Below are 16,340 nucleotides of genomic sequence, written 5' to 3'. Positions count from 1 at the left end.
ACCCCCTCCCCGTGCTCCAGGCAGAGGATGGCTGCAGTGCCACCTTGCCATGGCACAGCCAGGGAACCAGGGCTGCTCCACATGGCTCTGTGTGGCTGCAGGGGCAGGGCTGGGGATGCAGGGTTGGGCACTGCCACGGTCACTGGGGACAATGGTGGGGATGTTCAGGTGCTCTTGCCAAGGGTGTGCTCCAGCTTGCCACCATCACTGTGGTTTGAAGGGCTCCCATGTCACATCCCACAGCCGAGGGACTTGTCAGGTTCCCAGAGCCCAGCTTGCTCTGCCCTCCTCACCTCACTTCCTGGGAGACCAGCTCAGCAGAAATTCATTTTGCCTTGAGTCCAGCCAGGTCTTTTTCCTATTTCAGTCTTGTTCCAACTGCCCAAGAGCACCAGGCAGCTGGATTGTCAGGAGCACCAAAGGAAGCACCTGGAGCACCACAGGAAAGCCCTCCTCCACTATCACCCCCTTCCTTCTGCTGACATCAGGGCCTTGCTACACAGACCGGAGACCAAACCTGTGTGTGATTCCTATGGGAGAGCAGTACCTAACCCAGGTTTTTACACAGTGAAGAGCCCACCAGTCCCTTGGGAAGGCCCAGTGCCACCCGGCCCAGCCTCGCTGTCTGCCCCATTGGTTCAGCCAGGGACAGTCATGTCTTTGGGAAGGGGCTGTCACTCTTCAGAGCACGTGGGCTGGCAGGGCTCTGCTGCATAGTGCTTTTCTCTTGGGGTCTGTAGCTGGTGGAGAGGGTTAAGGCATGAATTCTTCCTTGATCGTCAGCGGAGATGAGGAGACGAGGTTGGGGGCATTGCTGTTGCAGAGGCCTCCAATGGGTCCCAGGGTGCTGACAGCTGGTGGGGTCGGCGTGGTGGTGCTGGCAGGCTGGCTCTGCTGCTGCAGCTTCTTCTTGTTCACCTTCCTCTCCTTCGCCCTCCGATTCTGAAACCAGATTTTCACCTGCAGAACGGAAAAGACGGCAATGAGGAGACGAGGATGGACGCAGGCAAGGATGACAGCCTCCAGTCCCCACGGGGCAGGGAGGGCATCCCAAAGTTCGGAAAGGAAAGGATGTCTGTGGAGCAAGGTGGGGCCTCCTCTGGCTGCTTGGGCTGAAGCCCTGGCCCTTCCCCACGCCATGTCCACAGGGCTGGGGTCTGTGGGGCGCTGCAGCACTGACCTGGCGCTCGGTGAGCCCCAGGGCTGCGGCCAGCTCGGCCTTGCGGCGGATGGTGATGTAGCGGCTGTAGTGGAACTCCTTCTCCAGCTCCAGGCGCTGGTGGTCCGTGTACACCACCCGGTACTTGTCTTTTGTCCTGGTCTTGCCTGGCAGAGAGAGCAGAGCGGGAGGTGAGCCAGCAAGGAGCAGTGGAATGGAAGGAGCATCCCCGAGGGCACGGAGGAGACACACAACCCATGGAGAGCTCAGGAGAAACATGGAAATGCTCTGGGGACCAGTGGAAGAGTCAGGAGGTTTTAACATCCTTCCTGTTTTGCACCAGCGTGTTGCTTCTTGTTGGGAAGTACCTGGGCTTTGGTGGAATTGCTTGGAGGAAAGAGCAGGATGGATTTAGAGGCACCCCAGACGATGGACCACCCTGTGTCATGACACTCAGTCCCTGAGAGGAGCAGAGCTGCAGGACCTGTGGTGGGCTGAGGAGAGGCTGCCTGGCAGAGCTAAGGAAAGCCCAGCTCCTTTTCTAGGAAGTCCCAAACCAAGGTGCCATCACTTGAATGTGCATGGATCAGAAGAAGGGAAGGACAGAAAACCCTGCAAGGACCACATTTCTCCGCCATCCAGAGGGTTACTCTCCTTCTCCCTGTACTGAGCTAAGACAGAGGGCAGTGCATTAGGTGCAGTCTTTAAAGATACACTGGAGAGAGCACACATGATGCCTAAACACTGCTAGGAACTGGCTCCATGTGCCAGGAGTGTTTGGCCAAAGCCAGCCTGAATCTCTCTTTGGTCCCCCAGATATGGACAGAGCTTGGGGCCATCAGGATCCACAGGTCTGTGCACACAGATGCACATCCCATGGGTCTGCAAACAGCACCTGCTGCTTTCTAGCAGAAAAATACAGCCAAAGGTAGCCCAGCTGTCTCTTCCTAAGTTCCTTTGTTATTCCACAGGCACACAGGGTGAGCTGTGGAACTCTGCCTGGGCTGTGGGGGCAGGTGGCACTCTGAGGGAGGACACCCATGCCTGGCAGTTTGCTGACAAGTTCCTGGTGTTTTCCTCTGCAGAAGAGCCCATAGGCAGGGAATAAACACAGCTGTGAATATTTGCTTCTCCACCCAAAATTACAAAATCCTGTTCCAGGGAATTGAGAGGGATGATGCCTGGCCATTTGTTTGCCTGGCAGATGTGTTTGCCCATCTTCTTCTGAATTTCTGATGCTGAGAGCAGTGCTGCTGTGGGAAGGAGTGGGAGCAAGCTCAGAAAAGCTCCACGGATTTCCCTGGGGCTGCCCTGAGTGTATCAACATGGATACTGTACAAGATACTGCACACCACTGCTGCAGATGTGCAGAAAGGGATTTCTAATGGCCCGGCAACCTACATAACTGTGCTTGCAGCCTGGTTCTGCCAGGAAATGGGGTCTTTATGTGCCTGCCATCCTGATCATCTGTGCTCCCTAACAAGTCCTTTGCACATCCACCCATTTAGCCAAATCAGTTGGACACTGGGCAGTCCCAGCAGTACAACTGTATTCTGACACCATCTGAGTGGAAGCAGGAGTTTAGGTAGTGCAGAGGAAAACTGGGCTCCAGACACCCTAATGAGACATCAGAGAACATCCACAGAGCAAACTCCAAACTCCAGGCTGCAAATCTGTTTGCCAACCAGCTCAGTTTTATTTTTGACAGTGTCTCTCTCCTGCTCTCCCATTGCAAGGAGATGGAGACATTCCCAAGCCACTTCTTATGCTGAAACCTAAATGTGAAACAGTTCAAGGCAGGATGACCCATGGCCACAGAGTACTGCAGGTGGGAGAGGGGCTCCCTTGCAGCATCTCATGGGATGGAAGAAAGCAGCTGGATTTCTACTGAATAAGCAGGACCCACAAGAATCCAGCTCATGGCGTTCACCACTGAGCAAACCAAGAGTGGAAGCACGAGTGGGAGCCAGCAGGACCTGGGATGGGCATGGGAGGCATCTCACCCTGCTGGGACTTGATGCTGGCCCTCCCAGGCACACAAGCAGCAGTCACTCAGTTTGAGTTAGCACCCAGCTTCCATGAGTGTGCCACTGTCTGTGTCCTCCTGCCATTGCTCCTGGTAGTGCTGGCACAGGCTCAGCACAGCAGGAGGGGGTGATGGCTGAGGGTTCCAGCACAGTCCCCAGGAAGCACTGAGGCTCTCCAGGGATCCATGGAAGAGGGAAGGAGCCCAGCAAGGCTGTAACATGACAAGGAATAGAACCAGATTTCCAGCACCAGGGCAGGACTTCAGCCACTAACTCATATTTGAGGGATGTGATGAATTCAGTGAATGTTTCAGAGTGGGGAGCCCAGATCATCTCAGGGCTGGTCAGAAGAAAACACCTAATCCCTCCTCACCACCATCAGGCCAAACCTGTGCATACCACACAGGGTGACTCTGTGGGTTAAAAAAGGGCAAAAAAAGTTAATTTGATTGAGCAAGGTGTTCATGGAGTGCCTGCAGAGACAGGGCTGAAATGCAGATATTCCACGTGCAAGGGGTGATGGCAGCTTTGCCAGGCACTTGTCTCCTGCCTGGCACACATCAGCTGTGACAGCTCCAAACAAAACTGCCCACAGGAGCCCTGCTGGGCTGGAGTGGTGCTGGGAGCACCCAGCCCATGCAGGATCCCACCCTGCCCTCTCCCTCCCACAGGGCCCCTGCCCATCCCGGGGGTCACTGCTGCCTCTCACCGGGTTCACCAGCATCAAAAGAACTCCTGCAGCCCAGCCCAGGAGGGACCTGTGCTGAATCTGCAAACACAGCAATTCCCAAGAAGTTACAGAATAAACCAGATGCTCTGGTGGAGATTTATGTGAGGTTTAGCAGCTCTGTGAGAAACTGGGCTCCCTCTGGCTGCTCCAGGCTCAGGGGCTCCTGAAAGATTTTTCTTTCTCATAGATTTATCTTTTTTTTTTATTTATTTTTATTTTTTTTTTTCAAAGCAAAAACCTCTCTAAAGAGATAATAGTTTTAAAATGGTCTTACTTGCAATGTTTTTATTTGAATGTCACTGTTTGGAAAAAAGGAACACCTGGAAAGTGAAGGAGTTGACAGATAGAGTAAAAAAAAAAAAAAAGACTAAAGAAATAAGGCGGTTTGTGAATATCACATATGCCATGAATTTCAGTAGGAATTATTATTTCCTGCTGCAGCTGTAAATAGATCCATCACAGCCTGTTCTTTGTTATTCCTTCTTCATCCTGGATGGAGGCTGGGCTTTGCCTCAGGGCTGGCAAAGCCATCACGGGATGAGCTGGGCACCAGGCTCAATATCAGTATCAACATCATCACTTGCTGCTCAATATCAGGTAGAAAAAACTCAAAACAGGGGGCTGACAGCCAAGCCAGAGATGGAAAGTTATTCACCTCCACTAATTGCTGTTTTCGGATGTTTGCTGAATTCAGGGATGTACTGTGGGTGATTCACAAGGAGAAGAAAAGGATTTGCAAGAAATACTATTGACAATGAATAATTCAACTACCTTGAATATGAATGCTGGGTTACACTTAACTCTCTCCTGGAGACTTTTTATGGCTCTGTGAAAAGAAAGAGGAAATTCGGGACAAGCCAATCCGGTTCCTCACAGGGAGCCCTCACGCCTGTGGCCAAACAGAGGGATGGAACTGCTCCTGCATTTCCAGCCAAGCCTGGCAAAACTGGAACAGGTTATCCATGGCTGGGATAACCTGGAGCTGGGGCTGCTGCCCCAGGAGGGAGCGTGGATGGGGTGCAGAGGGGGTGCCAGTGATGTCTCTTAGCACAATTGTTAGCCCCTTCTGACCCTGCTGTGCATTTACAGCCTCTTGTCCCTGAAAGACCAGGCAAAGGAACTGCTGGGACAGGCAAATGGAGCCATCAGTGGGGCCAGTGGGAATGGTTTGGGCTTTGGGATCAAGGCAGGGCCAATGACAGCGCAGGGAGAGGGTATCGTTAGCACTGTTAATGAGTAACCCTAATAGCACTCACCTGAGCCATGATTAGATAAGGGAATAGCTTTAATGTGCTCTGCAAAGCCCAAGGGACACACTCCCCAGTGTGCACGCACACCCACAGGGGGATGGAGCCCTGACCCCAGCCTGCAGTCACTGCCCACAGCAGCCCAGCCCCTGACAGAGCTCAGGATCAGGAGCCAGGCAGGGTAAGGGAAAAGCAAAGTGGATCCTGTGCCTACCATCCCAAGCTCTCTCCCCTCAGAGCCACAGTGGAGGCTGCCAGGGAGGGGATATTTCACCATCCCCAGTGCTGGCCTGCCCAAAGGATGGCTTTGAGTAAAAAACTGTGCCCCAAAAACCCTGACAGGCTATGGGCACTGTGAGACTGGTGCTGAGCAGCTCTAAGAACAGCTGGGAAGGGGCTGGTTCGAAACAGGGAGGAAAGAGACTGTGGGGTGGCAGTGGCACCCTGCATGGAAGTGGAGCAAAAGCTGGCATGTGTGAAGGGATCAGCCCAGCTCCAAAGGGAGAATTCCCACCACCCATGGGACACATTTCACCCAGCCACAGCAGCACAGCACAGCTGCCTGCAGCCAGGAGCATAAACTGCAGCACTTGTCTAAAAGTCTCTATTTCACAGGTCAAAGCAGCTCAGAATTACCAGAACCACAAACTCTGGCTCTGTGGGAAGCTGCTGTGCAGCCCTCAGAGCTCTGGTCAGGGAATCTGGGGTATGGCAGCCCCAGCCCACTGGCTGGAGCCACTGAGATGAGAAGCCACAGTAGTGACAGCAGGCACCCCACAGCAGAGGTCCCTAAGGCCTGGGGACACACTGGATGTTGCTCTGCAGAGGAGGTGCTGGCAGGGGGATGGAGACATTGCTGCAAGGCTGCCTCAGCAGCTCTCATGCCTTGCTCTGAGCTGGCTCCTTGTGCTCCCAGAGCCATCCTGCCTGATCCCAGAGCCTGCCTGATCCATCCTGCCTGATCCCATCTTCCTGGCTGTGCTCTGGCCCCAGCTGGTTCCATCTGTCCAGCCTTGTCTGCCCGTCTGTCTGCACTGGGGGCCTGCTCCCACATTATCTGATGGCATTGCAATATTATAATGCTGGAAACCATCAGGTGTAAAAGTCCTGTCACCATGGAGCACCTGGGAAAGAGCTGGTCCATACAGGTAAAACAGGACACAAGGCTGTCCCCTCCATGTGGGTGCTTCCTCTCCATGATAAAGCTGCTCCATTCTGAATGAGGAATAAAGAGGATAAAATCCTCTCATTCCAGAGGAATCAGTGCTCTGTCAGGATCTGGCATTTCTACCCAGGGAACGGATCAAGGAAAGCTCCCTCATCACCAACAGAGCTTAGGCAATGCAACAGCTGGAGAAACTGAGGCACACAGTCCCAGGGTCAGAGCCATGAGATTCCCTGGACAGCTCAATCCCCAGTCCTTCTGCAGCTCCATGGGGAGAAATCCCCCTCACAACCCCACAAAACTGAGTACAGCCAGCAGAGAAATGTCCCATGACAGAGACCCCATGCCCAGGAAAGGGCTGAAGTCGGCTCCTAAAGCTCAGGAGCCTCCAGGCTGGCTGGAGCCATCCTCATCTGGCAGCCAGATGTGCTCCAGCTGCCTGCGTGCAGAGGGGTCGATGCTCCCTCTGCCGAGCAGCATTGATGGAGCTGTGCTGGGCACAGACAGCCCAGCTCATTCCACCATCCCTAAACCCATCAGAAACGGGAACCCCAAAGCCTGCACTGGTGGTGGCAAGGGCTGAGCCTCTGATGCCCTCCCTGTTCACCCCCTCCCCACACTCATTTCTCCCCCTTCTTTCCCCTCCAGCTCCTGCAGCCACTCCAGAACACCCACGCTCCTCTGTGGCCTGGGAGGGGGGGATAAACCCGAGCCCCTCACACTCCCTGCGTGCTGGGAACCAGCAGCTCACAGTTTTCACAAGCCTTCCCCTTGCCTTGCATACTTCAACATCCTCAGCTATTTTTCCTGTGCTGCAGGAAGCAGAGCAGTGATGGATGGGCCGGCCAGCCCGGGGAAGGAGCAGAGCCATGTGGCTTGTTTCATCCCAGCCAGGGAGAAACCACCCCCTCTGTGGGGCAATCCTCCCCAAGATCCCTGCCTGACACCCCTCCTCTGCCAGAATGCATTGCATTTAAACAACTGCTGGGTGTCAAAAACTGAGTGAGAGGAACCACACATCTTCTCTGCACATATTTAATGTCTCAGTGATGTGGAGGAAGGGAATGCTGGATGAATCCTCACTGAATGGACTCTGCCAAAGCTTTCCCATCTCTACTCTGGGTTGGAAAAATGGGCATGTGAGACATCAGGGTTGAGGTAGGACTCACCTTGGAGTCTGAGGGCCCCTCCAAGGAGCCCAGCAATGCTCCAACACCCAGAGTAGCTCTCTCCATGGCAGTTCACCTCGTACAACCTGAATATTTCTTCCTGGTGCCAAAGGCTTCAGAGCAAACTGCAATTCTCCCACATGCACCAGGCAGCAATAAAACCTGGTTCAGCTTGGTATGGTGAGCATTGGAAACATTTCACTTGCCAAAGTGCACGGCTTGACCCAATGGCTTTCTGCTCTCAAGCTCCGTGCTCCCTAAAAAGCTTTGCTCAAAGTGTGAGTGTGTGGCTGGGGAATGCATGCCCAGGGGTTGTAGCAGAGTCAAGGCAAAGCTCAGGCTCGGTGCACAGCAGTCAGGCAGGGCAGCCCTGCTTCCAGGAAAGGGCAGAAACACCTGGTAGAGAGCTGGATTTGGAGAGTGCAAACCAGTGCACAAGAGCACAGGCTGGCCCTGGCTGCGTTTTCCACAGCCAACACAGTGGGACAGGGACAGAGCTGCACCCACATCCACACCCACTGGTGAGGACACCCCTCCTGCAAGCCCCATCCTCCTCCCAGGAGGTGCAAACCCCAGGGGGATGAAGAGCAATGCCTGGTGTTTGCAGCGAGCTGGTGATTCCCCATCACACCCCCATGTTCCTGGACATGGACAACACAAGCAGAAGCCCTTCATCCCCAGGGGCAGCAGCACCAAGCTGGGTGTTGGGGCAAGCCTTTCCCAACCCTGCAGTGACTGGATCCTTTATTTTGGCAACTGGCAAATTCCTTCAGTTGTTCCCATGTTTTATGAGGCCGAGCTGAGTGCCAGGCTGGCTCCTGAGCTGGGTCAAAGAGCAGAGCAGCCTGGGTGGCACACGGGCTGCTGGCACACGTGGGCTGGACACAGCCCCATCCAGAGCCTCACCTCACCTCACTCCAGCCTGATCCAGTTCATCCCAGCCTGCCTCCTGCCTGGATGTGGCTCATCTGCAGCAGGAAGAGCAGGACAGCGAGGCAGTGGAGGTCCCATATGGACACCAGGGTTCCTCTCCCCCTTTGCAGCCCCATAGGATTTGGCCCATCCTTGCCATGGGGCAGGGTGGGGGAAGGATGCAGCCCCTTATCCAGGGGATCACAAAGCTAACAGGAGTGGAGTGGGTGTCCTTGAAAGGTCCCCTATAGGAAACATCTGTCATTGGCCAGAGGTTTAAAGTGTCCCTCTGCTAATCCCGGGGTATTAGCCAGCCAAGCCCATCACGTAGGTACTGCCAGTGCTCCAGGGAAGCCCTTTTTGTTCAAGGAAAGTCAATTCTAGGAAAGTTTGAGAGGCCTGTACCTTGGCCAGCAGGCTAAGCAGTCAACAAACCCCAGCTGGGGCCAGGAGCAGGTTGTGGGTTAATAATTCAAAGGGAGAAGACTGATGGGGCCTGACACACACCCCGAGTGTCCCAGCGAAGGAAAGGGTCTCACAGGGAATGAGCATGGCCTAAAGAGAGGTTCCCTGTTGTATTGCACTAAATAGTTTATTTAGTTGTTGTTTTTCACTGGGAGACACATTTCTTACAGCTCCCCATGCAGGGACTGACCAGGGAAATGCACTGTCCTCCAGCCAGCACCATCATCCCAAAACATACCAAGCATGGCATGAATCCCAGCAGTGCAGGGGAAACATTTCTGTCTCATTACTGGGATTTGAACTCTTTCCCCCAGTGTTCATGGGCCCCACTAGGAAAATAAACAGAGCTGCAAAACTGACCTAGAAATAATAAAACTGAGATGGAAAACTGCACACCCAGCAAATCACCACATGCTCAGAGCATCAGTGCTTACTCGCCATCACCCCAAAACCTGCGTGGGCACCACGGGCATTGGTACCACACAAGCCCTGAGCACATTTGCCTCTGCAAGGGATTTTCCAATTGCACTTTCACTTGCAATATTTAGCACTGCAGCCCCTGCTCAATTAGTGACCTAAAAGCCAGACCTGAGGCAGTATCTGAGGATTTGCATGACTAACAAGCAGAGGGTGAATTTCAAAGTTCAGCCAGCTCCACTTCCAGCCACCTTCCTGAGCTTTTTATAAACCCTGGGTGCAATTCACAGGGAAGTTTGCAAATAATTGTGAATAAGGAGGAAGCATGCTGCTCTGACATGCTGCTAGGGAAGATTTTATGAGCAGAAAAGGAGGTGACATTGGAGAGAGAAATGAGGCCTGGGGACATCTTCCAGCTCGGTTCCCTGTAACTCCCAATTCCTGGCGACTGGGGTTTAATCCCTTCTTCTGGGTTATCTCAGCTCAGCCACAGCATGAATGTAGCAACAGGTACAGAAAATCACCCCCCTGTAAAGCCTAACTCTGCAGTGAGTCACTGGGAGATTTCTCATTGATTTTTCTCAAGCTCTGGATCATATTTGCAGAAGTGCCTGACACACTCATATTCCCTGCACAACATTTTATTTTGCTACCACACAGCTCTTTCCCAAAAGCTTTCAAACTATGGCCAGAAGCTGTTCATAGGAGCCAAGACAGAAAGGGAACATTAATTTATAACCCTCTGAAGTATTATGATTTATAGCATTCACAATGAAACTGTTGATATTTATAGCAAAAAACTCCATGTATTCATTTCCTATTCCCACTGCGGTGAGATGAGGAGTTTATCAATCTAGACTGATCAAAGTCCAGTTCATTGATTTCAATAAAATGATTCATCTAAGAACTTCACCCTTATCTATGTCAAACCCACCTCTGTCCTACTCTCTTTTCAAGCTTAATGAAGACTTTTATTTAAAGGGCAGCACTGGAAAGCACCAACTGCCTCCCACCATCTCCCAGCTCATGATCCCACCACCACCAAACCCTGCAGTTGCTTGGCAGCAGCAGCATTGGGCTTGGACCCAGCAGAGGCACAAGGACAGGTCCTTAATCTGTGGGTGACTTAGAAAAGGAGTTTACAGGTCATCCATCCCAGGGAAAGCCCCCAAAGAAAGAGCCTTTCACCCCTGCATCGCCGTGGTGGTGCTGGGGCAGCTCCTCTGTGTGCAAGAGGAAAAGGCTGGTTTTTTTGCTCCTTTGTATGTATTTGATCTAAGAGATACAAACTATGCAACTAATGATATTTTTCCAGAATTCAATCAACTCAATTGTTGTCTAACTCAATCAGAGGCACTTTCAAGCTCCTGCTTTATCTTGGCCCCACTGCTGGGTGTAAACCCATGGCCTTGATCCAGAGGAGAGGTGTGCTGATGGCTTTTCTTCCCCATTCATTTTCCCTCCCTCCTCTGTTCTCAGAAGAAACCAAGATGTTCAGACCTACAAAACCTGCAGAAGTGGCAGGGGAGGGCTGCACATCACATTTCCCTTTCCACCCTGGGCAGAGGGAAGCCCTCAGCCCTGGCACACCTGTGGGTCTCCATCACTGCATCTGGGGGGAAGCATTTTTCCTAAATAGTTACATTCAGTGCTTAAAATGGGACAGGAAATACCAGCCTGCCTCTCCCTCCTCTTTCCAGACTAGGGCTGGGTTTTTTTCCATTTATCAGGATGTTCTGCCTGCTCCACTGCACATTGGTCCCCATCCCTGCCACACAGATTCTGGGAATATGAGTAGGTATTTTCCATGCTGGAAGACCCCAGGCACCTGTGCAGAAGGCCCTTAGATGGTCTTTGGGAATAGTGCAGAGCCAAAAACTGGAGGCACTTTGCAAACCAAGATCCCAGGCCCTGATTCCAGGGATCTGGGGCAGCAGTAACTCAAAGCAGACTTGCCCCTGAGAGATGCCTACAGCCAGCCCTGTAATGAGCTGGCCCCAGAAGTGCTCTGAGGAGCTCATGGCCAGCACAGGAGAGGGAGAGGGGTGGCAGGTTCAGGCAAGCTCCATGGGCCCTGCTGGGAAGGGTCCAGGCTGGGAAGATGAAAGGGTGAGGGTAGGTCAGGACAAAGGGCCCGCACCTCACCTCACTGCCAAAGGAGCCAGCCACCATCTCCATGACAAAGAGAAGTCCTTGTCAATTTGGGCTGGCCCCAAGGGGGACCTGCCCACCGCCTTTGAAGTGGGCAGCAGGGCGGGTAGGGGGCTGGGGTCACCCAGACGCTTCCCCCAGGTCAGGAGTTCAGCAGGGACAGGACCCTGGGGACAGCATGGCCATTCTGTGCCCAGGGCCAGAGGTAATCCCAGGAACCAGAGCCCCCTTTCCTGCAGAGCTGGGCACCCTCTGGCCCATGCACCTGCAGCACCCACAGCCACCCTCCATGTGGCACTGTCCCCAGAACACACACGGTGCCCCTCACACACACACCATGCACCACACCATCCTCACAGCACCCTGCACACTCACACAGAGCACACTGTCACCTCTCCCAGACACACCTGGTGGCACTGCCTGTACACACACACTGCTCATGGTGCCCTGCACACTCACACAGAGCCTACAGCACCACACTGAATCCACCTCATGCACACACAGAGCATGGATATACATACAGCTCCTTCCCTGCACACGCACACAGCTTTGGGCACCTTGCACACCCACCATACACAGCCTCTCACACAGCCAGCTCACACTCTCATGTACAGCCACAGCCCCACACTCTCACCCTTGCCTTTTTAGACCCCCCCCATCCAACACCCTCCAGGGTCCTGGGGGTCTCTGGCTCTGCCCATCCTACCCGGTGGCTGCAGGCAATGGCACCAGTTGGGGAAAATGACTTTCCAGCCATGAAAACTCAGCTGCAGTGTGGAAGGACAGCACCCTCCCTGCCCATCCTCAGCCCCCGCCACCTCAGAGCTCCCCTGCTCCTTGAGGACTGGCTGTCATGCCAAGGGCAGGCCAAGCTTGCTGTCCCTCTGGCAGTCCTCATGCAGGGTGAGCCACAGAGAAGGATCCAGCCCCGCAGGACTCCAGAGGGATCCTCTGCCCACGGTGCAGGGCCGGGGCTTTCCTTACCGTTGTTGCTGGTGCTGGGAATGCTGCGCCTCATCCACTCGTACGGGGTGCGTCTCTGGCTATTGGGGGAGAGCTGGGGCACCGAGCTGCTGATGGGTGGAGGCAGGAGTCCAGAGCCCGGAGGCTGAATGGGATTAAAATCTGGGGGGCTGAATCCGAACTGGCCCGGGCTGGCGGTGGAAGGCGTCGCGGCGGTGCCATAGGAATGCCAGTCCTCCTTGGCAGGGGTGTAGGGCGAGCCCCAGGCAGCCGCGGGCTGCCCGTGGTGCAGGTCGCTGTTAATCCCCGGCACATGGTGGTAGCTGGCGAAGTCCGAGTACTGCGGCGGCCCCGGCACGTAGTTCTGGGGGTTGAGGTTGAGGCCGGGGTGCCGGACGGGGCTGGGATACATGTTGGTGTCCTTATCCACAAGATATCCCACATACATCTTCGCGGGCCGTCCCCGCGCTCATGCTGCGCCGCCGAGCCGCTCTGCGGCCGCCCCTCCTTCGGCAGCGCTCACCTGGGCGCCTTGGGGAGCTGTCCTGGGGCCAGGCACCTCCCTGCCCACGGGCTTTTATTGGGCCCAACCTCTCGCAGCATTTGCATTGAAAGGCAGGTTTGCATTTCAAAGTGCAGAAACCCCAGCGGGTGAGGGGGACGAGTTCAAACTTCCCACTCTGGCTGTAAGGAGGATGAGGTAGGGGGTGACCCCAGGGAGCACCGAGACCCCCCCAGCCCCTCTGTCACTACCCCACAACTGTGCCCATACCACAGGATGTGGTCCCTTTGTAGCATCTGGCTTTGGGGACGTTAGGGTGCAGCAGGAGTCCCATGAGGATGCCCCAAGGGACTCCACCACCATCCCTATCCCTGGAACAGGGTGCCTTGGGATGAACCTCGGTATTAAAAGCTGGCTGCACACAGGGGACAAGCTGGCCTGTGTGTATGTGTCACCTGCCCTGTCCCTACATTGGAGAACACCAAATTCTTGCTCTGAATGGTGCTGTGCCCAGCAGCAGCATCTGACTCTTTGGAAAAGAGGGGCTGGTGGAGGTTATGGGTCTGCATTTCCTTCATCCCAGGGCAAGCCCACCCCTCCAATCCTGAGAGCAAAGCTCAGCCCAGCCTCAGGGAGCAGGACAGATGGGCAGACTCCTTGTGCACAGAGAATGGACACTGCTGGGGGTACCTGGGCTGACACATCTCCAAGGGGCTCACGGCCCTACAAAGCTCCTCTTTGCAGCAAGAGGAGCTGCTCACCTGTTCTGTCTCCTAAGAAAGCAAAACCATCCCCATATGTTGGTGATAGGGAAAATCAAGCAGAAAGGGGACACCTGTGAAGCCTTGTCAGCCTGCAAGGTGGGAGGTGCCAGCCAGGAGCACCCAAGCAGAGATCACCCACTCGTCACCTGTCAGGTCAGACACACCTGTGCTCCAGAGGGGCTGGGTGACATGCTGCCCAAAACCCCCTGGGTGACACACTGCCCAGAAACCCCCACCACTGGACCCTCAGCCCCACTGATGTCCCTCTCCCTGACAGTGTCACGCTCCAGATGCACTGGCCACCAATGCAGCCACAGCTGTCATTTACAGGCTGGCTTTTTCTCCTCAGTCAGAAGCAGACTCTGTAGAGGTTTCAAGAGGGTGTTTTGCCTATTCCTCTCTGTGTCAGTCCCAAGAACCTCATCCCATTGGTCTAGCCCCAGTTCTGCCTAAAACTGTATATTCCCATATGCTACATCCACTTCCTGCAAGGGTGGGTGCCAGGATGAGATGGAGGGGATAGGGGTAGGAGGTGAGGGGTCTGGTTCACGAGGGCAGAGAAGGATAAACCCCCAGCAATAGGAAATCACCCCCAGAGTTCTGCCTTCCCAAGCCTGACATGGCTGGAGGCACCAGGAGAGGTGAGCACTTTGCAGCATCCCCTCTGGGCCCCCAGGGTCCCCAGCCCCTTGCTCAGCCTTGTCTCAGGTCCCTCCCTTGTGACAAATGTGACTGTCATGACCGTCCCACCCAGTGATGATCTCAGCTCAGCACCCAGCTCAGATTGCTTGATGTGCCATATAACCCCATCTATCCTGGATTTTCCTCAAGATCTCAGGACAGCCATGGCTCTGTGCAAACTAGAGAGCCAAGGCCACTCTACTCCTCCTCTTCCTCCCATCAGCAAAGATGCTCAGGAAGTAGGGGAAAAAAAGAAGAAAATTCCCCCAGAGCAGATGGTGGGAGGCACAGAGGAGCACAGGTGGCTCTTGGGTCCCATCCCAGGGGTGGCTTCATTTTAGGGACTGGGGGTTCTTCCTGCCACTGGCTGTTTCCTAAAGGCAGTGACAGGGAGCCCAGCACCCCCTGGCCTTTTCCCAGTCTCTGGGGCCAATGCCAAGGGTTCATGCATGGGCTCAGGATTCTGGGCAGCAACCCACACCTGCATCCTCCCCAGGGGTGCAGGTGACAGGTTGGGCAGGGCACAGCATGGCCAGGTGCCCACTGACAGCTGAGCACGATCTCCCTCAGTGTGGGCAAAGGGGAGGATAATTAGGCCATAAAGATCCACCAACAACAACTTCCCTCTTCTTCCTCTGACCCACTTACCACTGGTGGTGAAGTTTATGCTGGGGAGGAGCCAGATGAGGAGCCCTTCATGGGCTGCCCAAGGAGCATCTCAGCTGCTCAGCTGGGGCTGAAGGGTGCTGAGGGGGACCCTCTGTTCCTCAGAATGCCACCTGCACTGGTGGCATGGGTGTGCAGATGAGGAACTGACAGAGCCCCTGGGGGTCCCCAGCTGGGTGAGAGCAGGTGGCATACCCCCTCCATCCATCCTAGAGACCCCCAGAAATACACCCAACCTGGGGAACACCCCTAGTCCTTCAGACAGGGTATTCCTGGTAGGAACCAGGCAGATGAAGCAGAGAGAGAGAGCAGTCAGGGCTCCCTGGCTGCTCCCTGGGGCTCGGTGCTGCTATCCGTGATCGAGTGATGCCATCTCCTGGAAGGAGGAGGGCGGGGAGGTCCCTGGGGCCAGGCTGCACGCAGCTGTCCCAGATGGAGCAGGGACACCATCCCATCAGCTCCTGCTCCCGTGGAGGAGGCACTCAGTATGGGAAAGCAAGCCCTACCTTGTCCCCCAACTTGCTCTGAACCCCACCACGGTTTCTGCAGGAGTGAGAGATGCCCACAGAGAGTCAAGTAGATGTCTCCCCTTCCTTCCCTTTTCCTCCACCACCTCTCCACTCCCTCCAGCTCCCAAAGGCAAAGCTGTGGCTTCAGATCAGCATATCCCAGAGCTGCATGGCTCCACTCACATCCCAGTCCAGCCAGGACCTTTTAGTCATTCCCTAGCTCCTGAATGCCCCAAGAGTGACCCCTCCTCTCTGGCAATGGAGACATCAGTGCAACCCTCTTGCAGAGGGCAACCCCCTGCCTCAACTCCCTCAGCCCCCTGCAGAGCCCCCTTTGGTTCTCCCCAGATGCCTGAACCACCCCTGTGCTGTCACTTGTGTCCCCATGCTGAGGAGAGTCTGCAGAGCTGGTTCCCAGGGAGAGGGACCAGGACAGCCCAAATGGATGTGCCAGCAGTGCTGCCACACAGCTCCCCTCTCTCCATCCAGGGCTCAGGGATCCTCTTTGGGATCTGGATCAGCTTTCTTGGCAAATGCAATGCCACAAATGGACTGTTCTCAAGAGGGCACTGGGGACAGGGACACACGCTGGCAGCCCTTATCCCTCCCCAGCACATGTGGGCCCTCCTCTCAGCGGGCTGGGGGTATGATTCCCCCTGCTTTGGTGGGGAACATCCTGGTTTCACTCCTTGGCTATGTTTCAGGCACGGGGCAAGCAGAGGGTTAATGATTCCCACATTAAGTGGCTGCAGATGTGTGGGAAAGTCTGGGGCGAGCGGAGGCACCACTATTAGTATTCACCCAGGAGCTGTC

At 54.8% G+C, this 16,340-nt stretch overlaps 1 protein-coding gene across 1 annotated transcript; it reads right to left on the bottom strand.

Annotated features, from left to right (window-relative positions):
* Nucleotides 1-753: 753 nt before the first annotated feature.
* CDX1 (caudal type homeobox 1) lies at nt 754-12,853 on the bottom strand. Its single transcript, XM_009091446.4, has 3 exons — nt 12,427-12,853; nt 1,181-1,326; nt 754-960 (listed from the first exon to the last, which is right to left on the bottom strand). Exons 1-3 carry the CDS (start codon nt 12,851-12,853, stop codon nt 754-756), a joined length of 780 nt encoding a protein of 259 aa, XP_009089694.1.
* Between the last annotated feature and the right edge of the window lie 3,487 nt (nt 12,854-16,340).

The sequence above is a fragment of the Serinus canaria genome, chromosome 13 (assembly GCF_022539315.1).
Source record: "Serinus canaria isolate serCan28SL12 chromosome 13, serCan2020, whole genome shotgun sequence".
NCBI lineage: Eukaryota > Metazoa > Chordata > Aves > Passeriformes > Fringillidae > Serinus > Serinus canaria.
Note: the sequence above shows the minus strand (reverse complement) of the source record. Positions and strands in the feature narration are given on the sequence as shown.

What these genes read in the sequence shown, in the direction of transcription:
- CDX1 (XM_009091446.4), bottom strand. Translation starts at nt 12,853, where the DNA reads ATGTATGTGGGATATCTTGTGGATAAGGACACCAACATGTATCCCAGC. An exon ending in TCCCAGCACCAGCAACAACG is followed by an intron (nt 1,327 to 12,426) that starts GTAAGGAAAGCC and finishes TCTCTCTGCCAG; the next exon opens with GCAAGACCAGGACAAAAGAC. An exon ending in TGGGGCTCACCGAGCGCCAG is followed by an intron (nt 961 to 1,180) that starts GTCAGTGCTGCA and finishes TCCGTTCTGCAG; the next exon opens with GTGAAAATCTGGTTTCAGAA.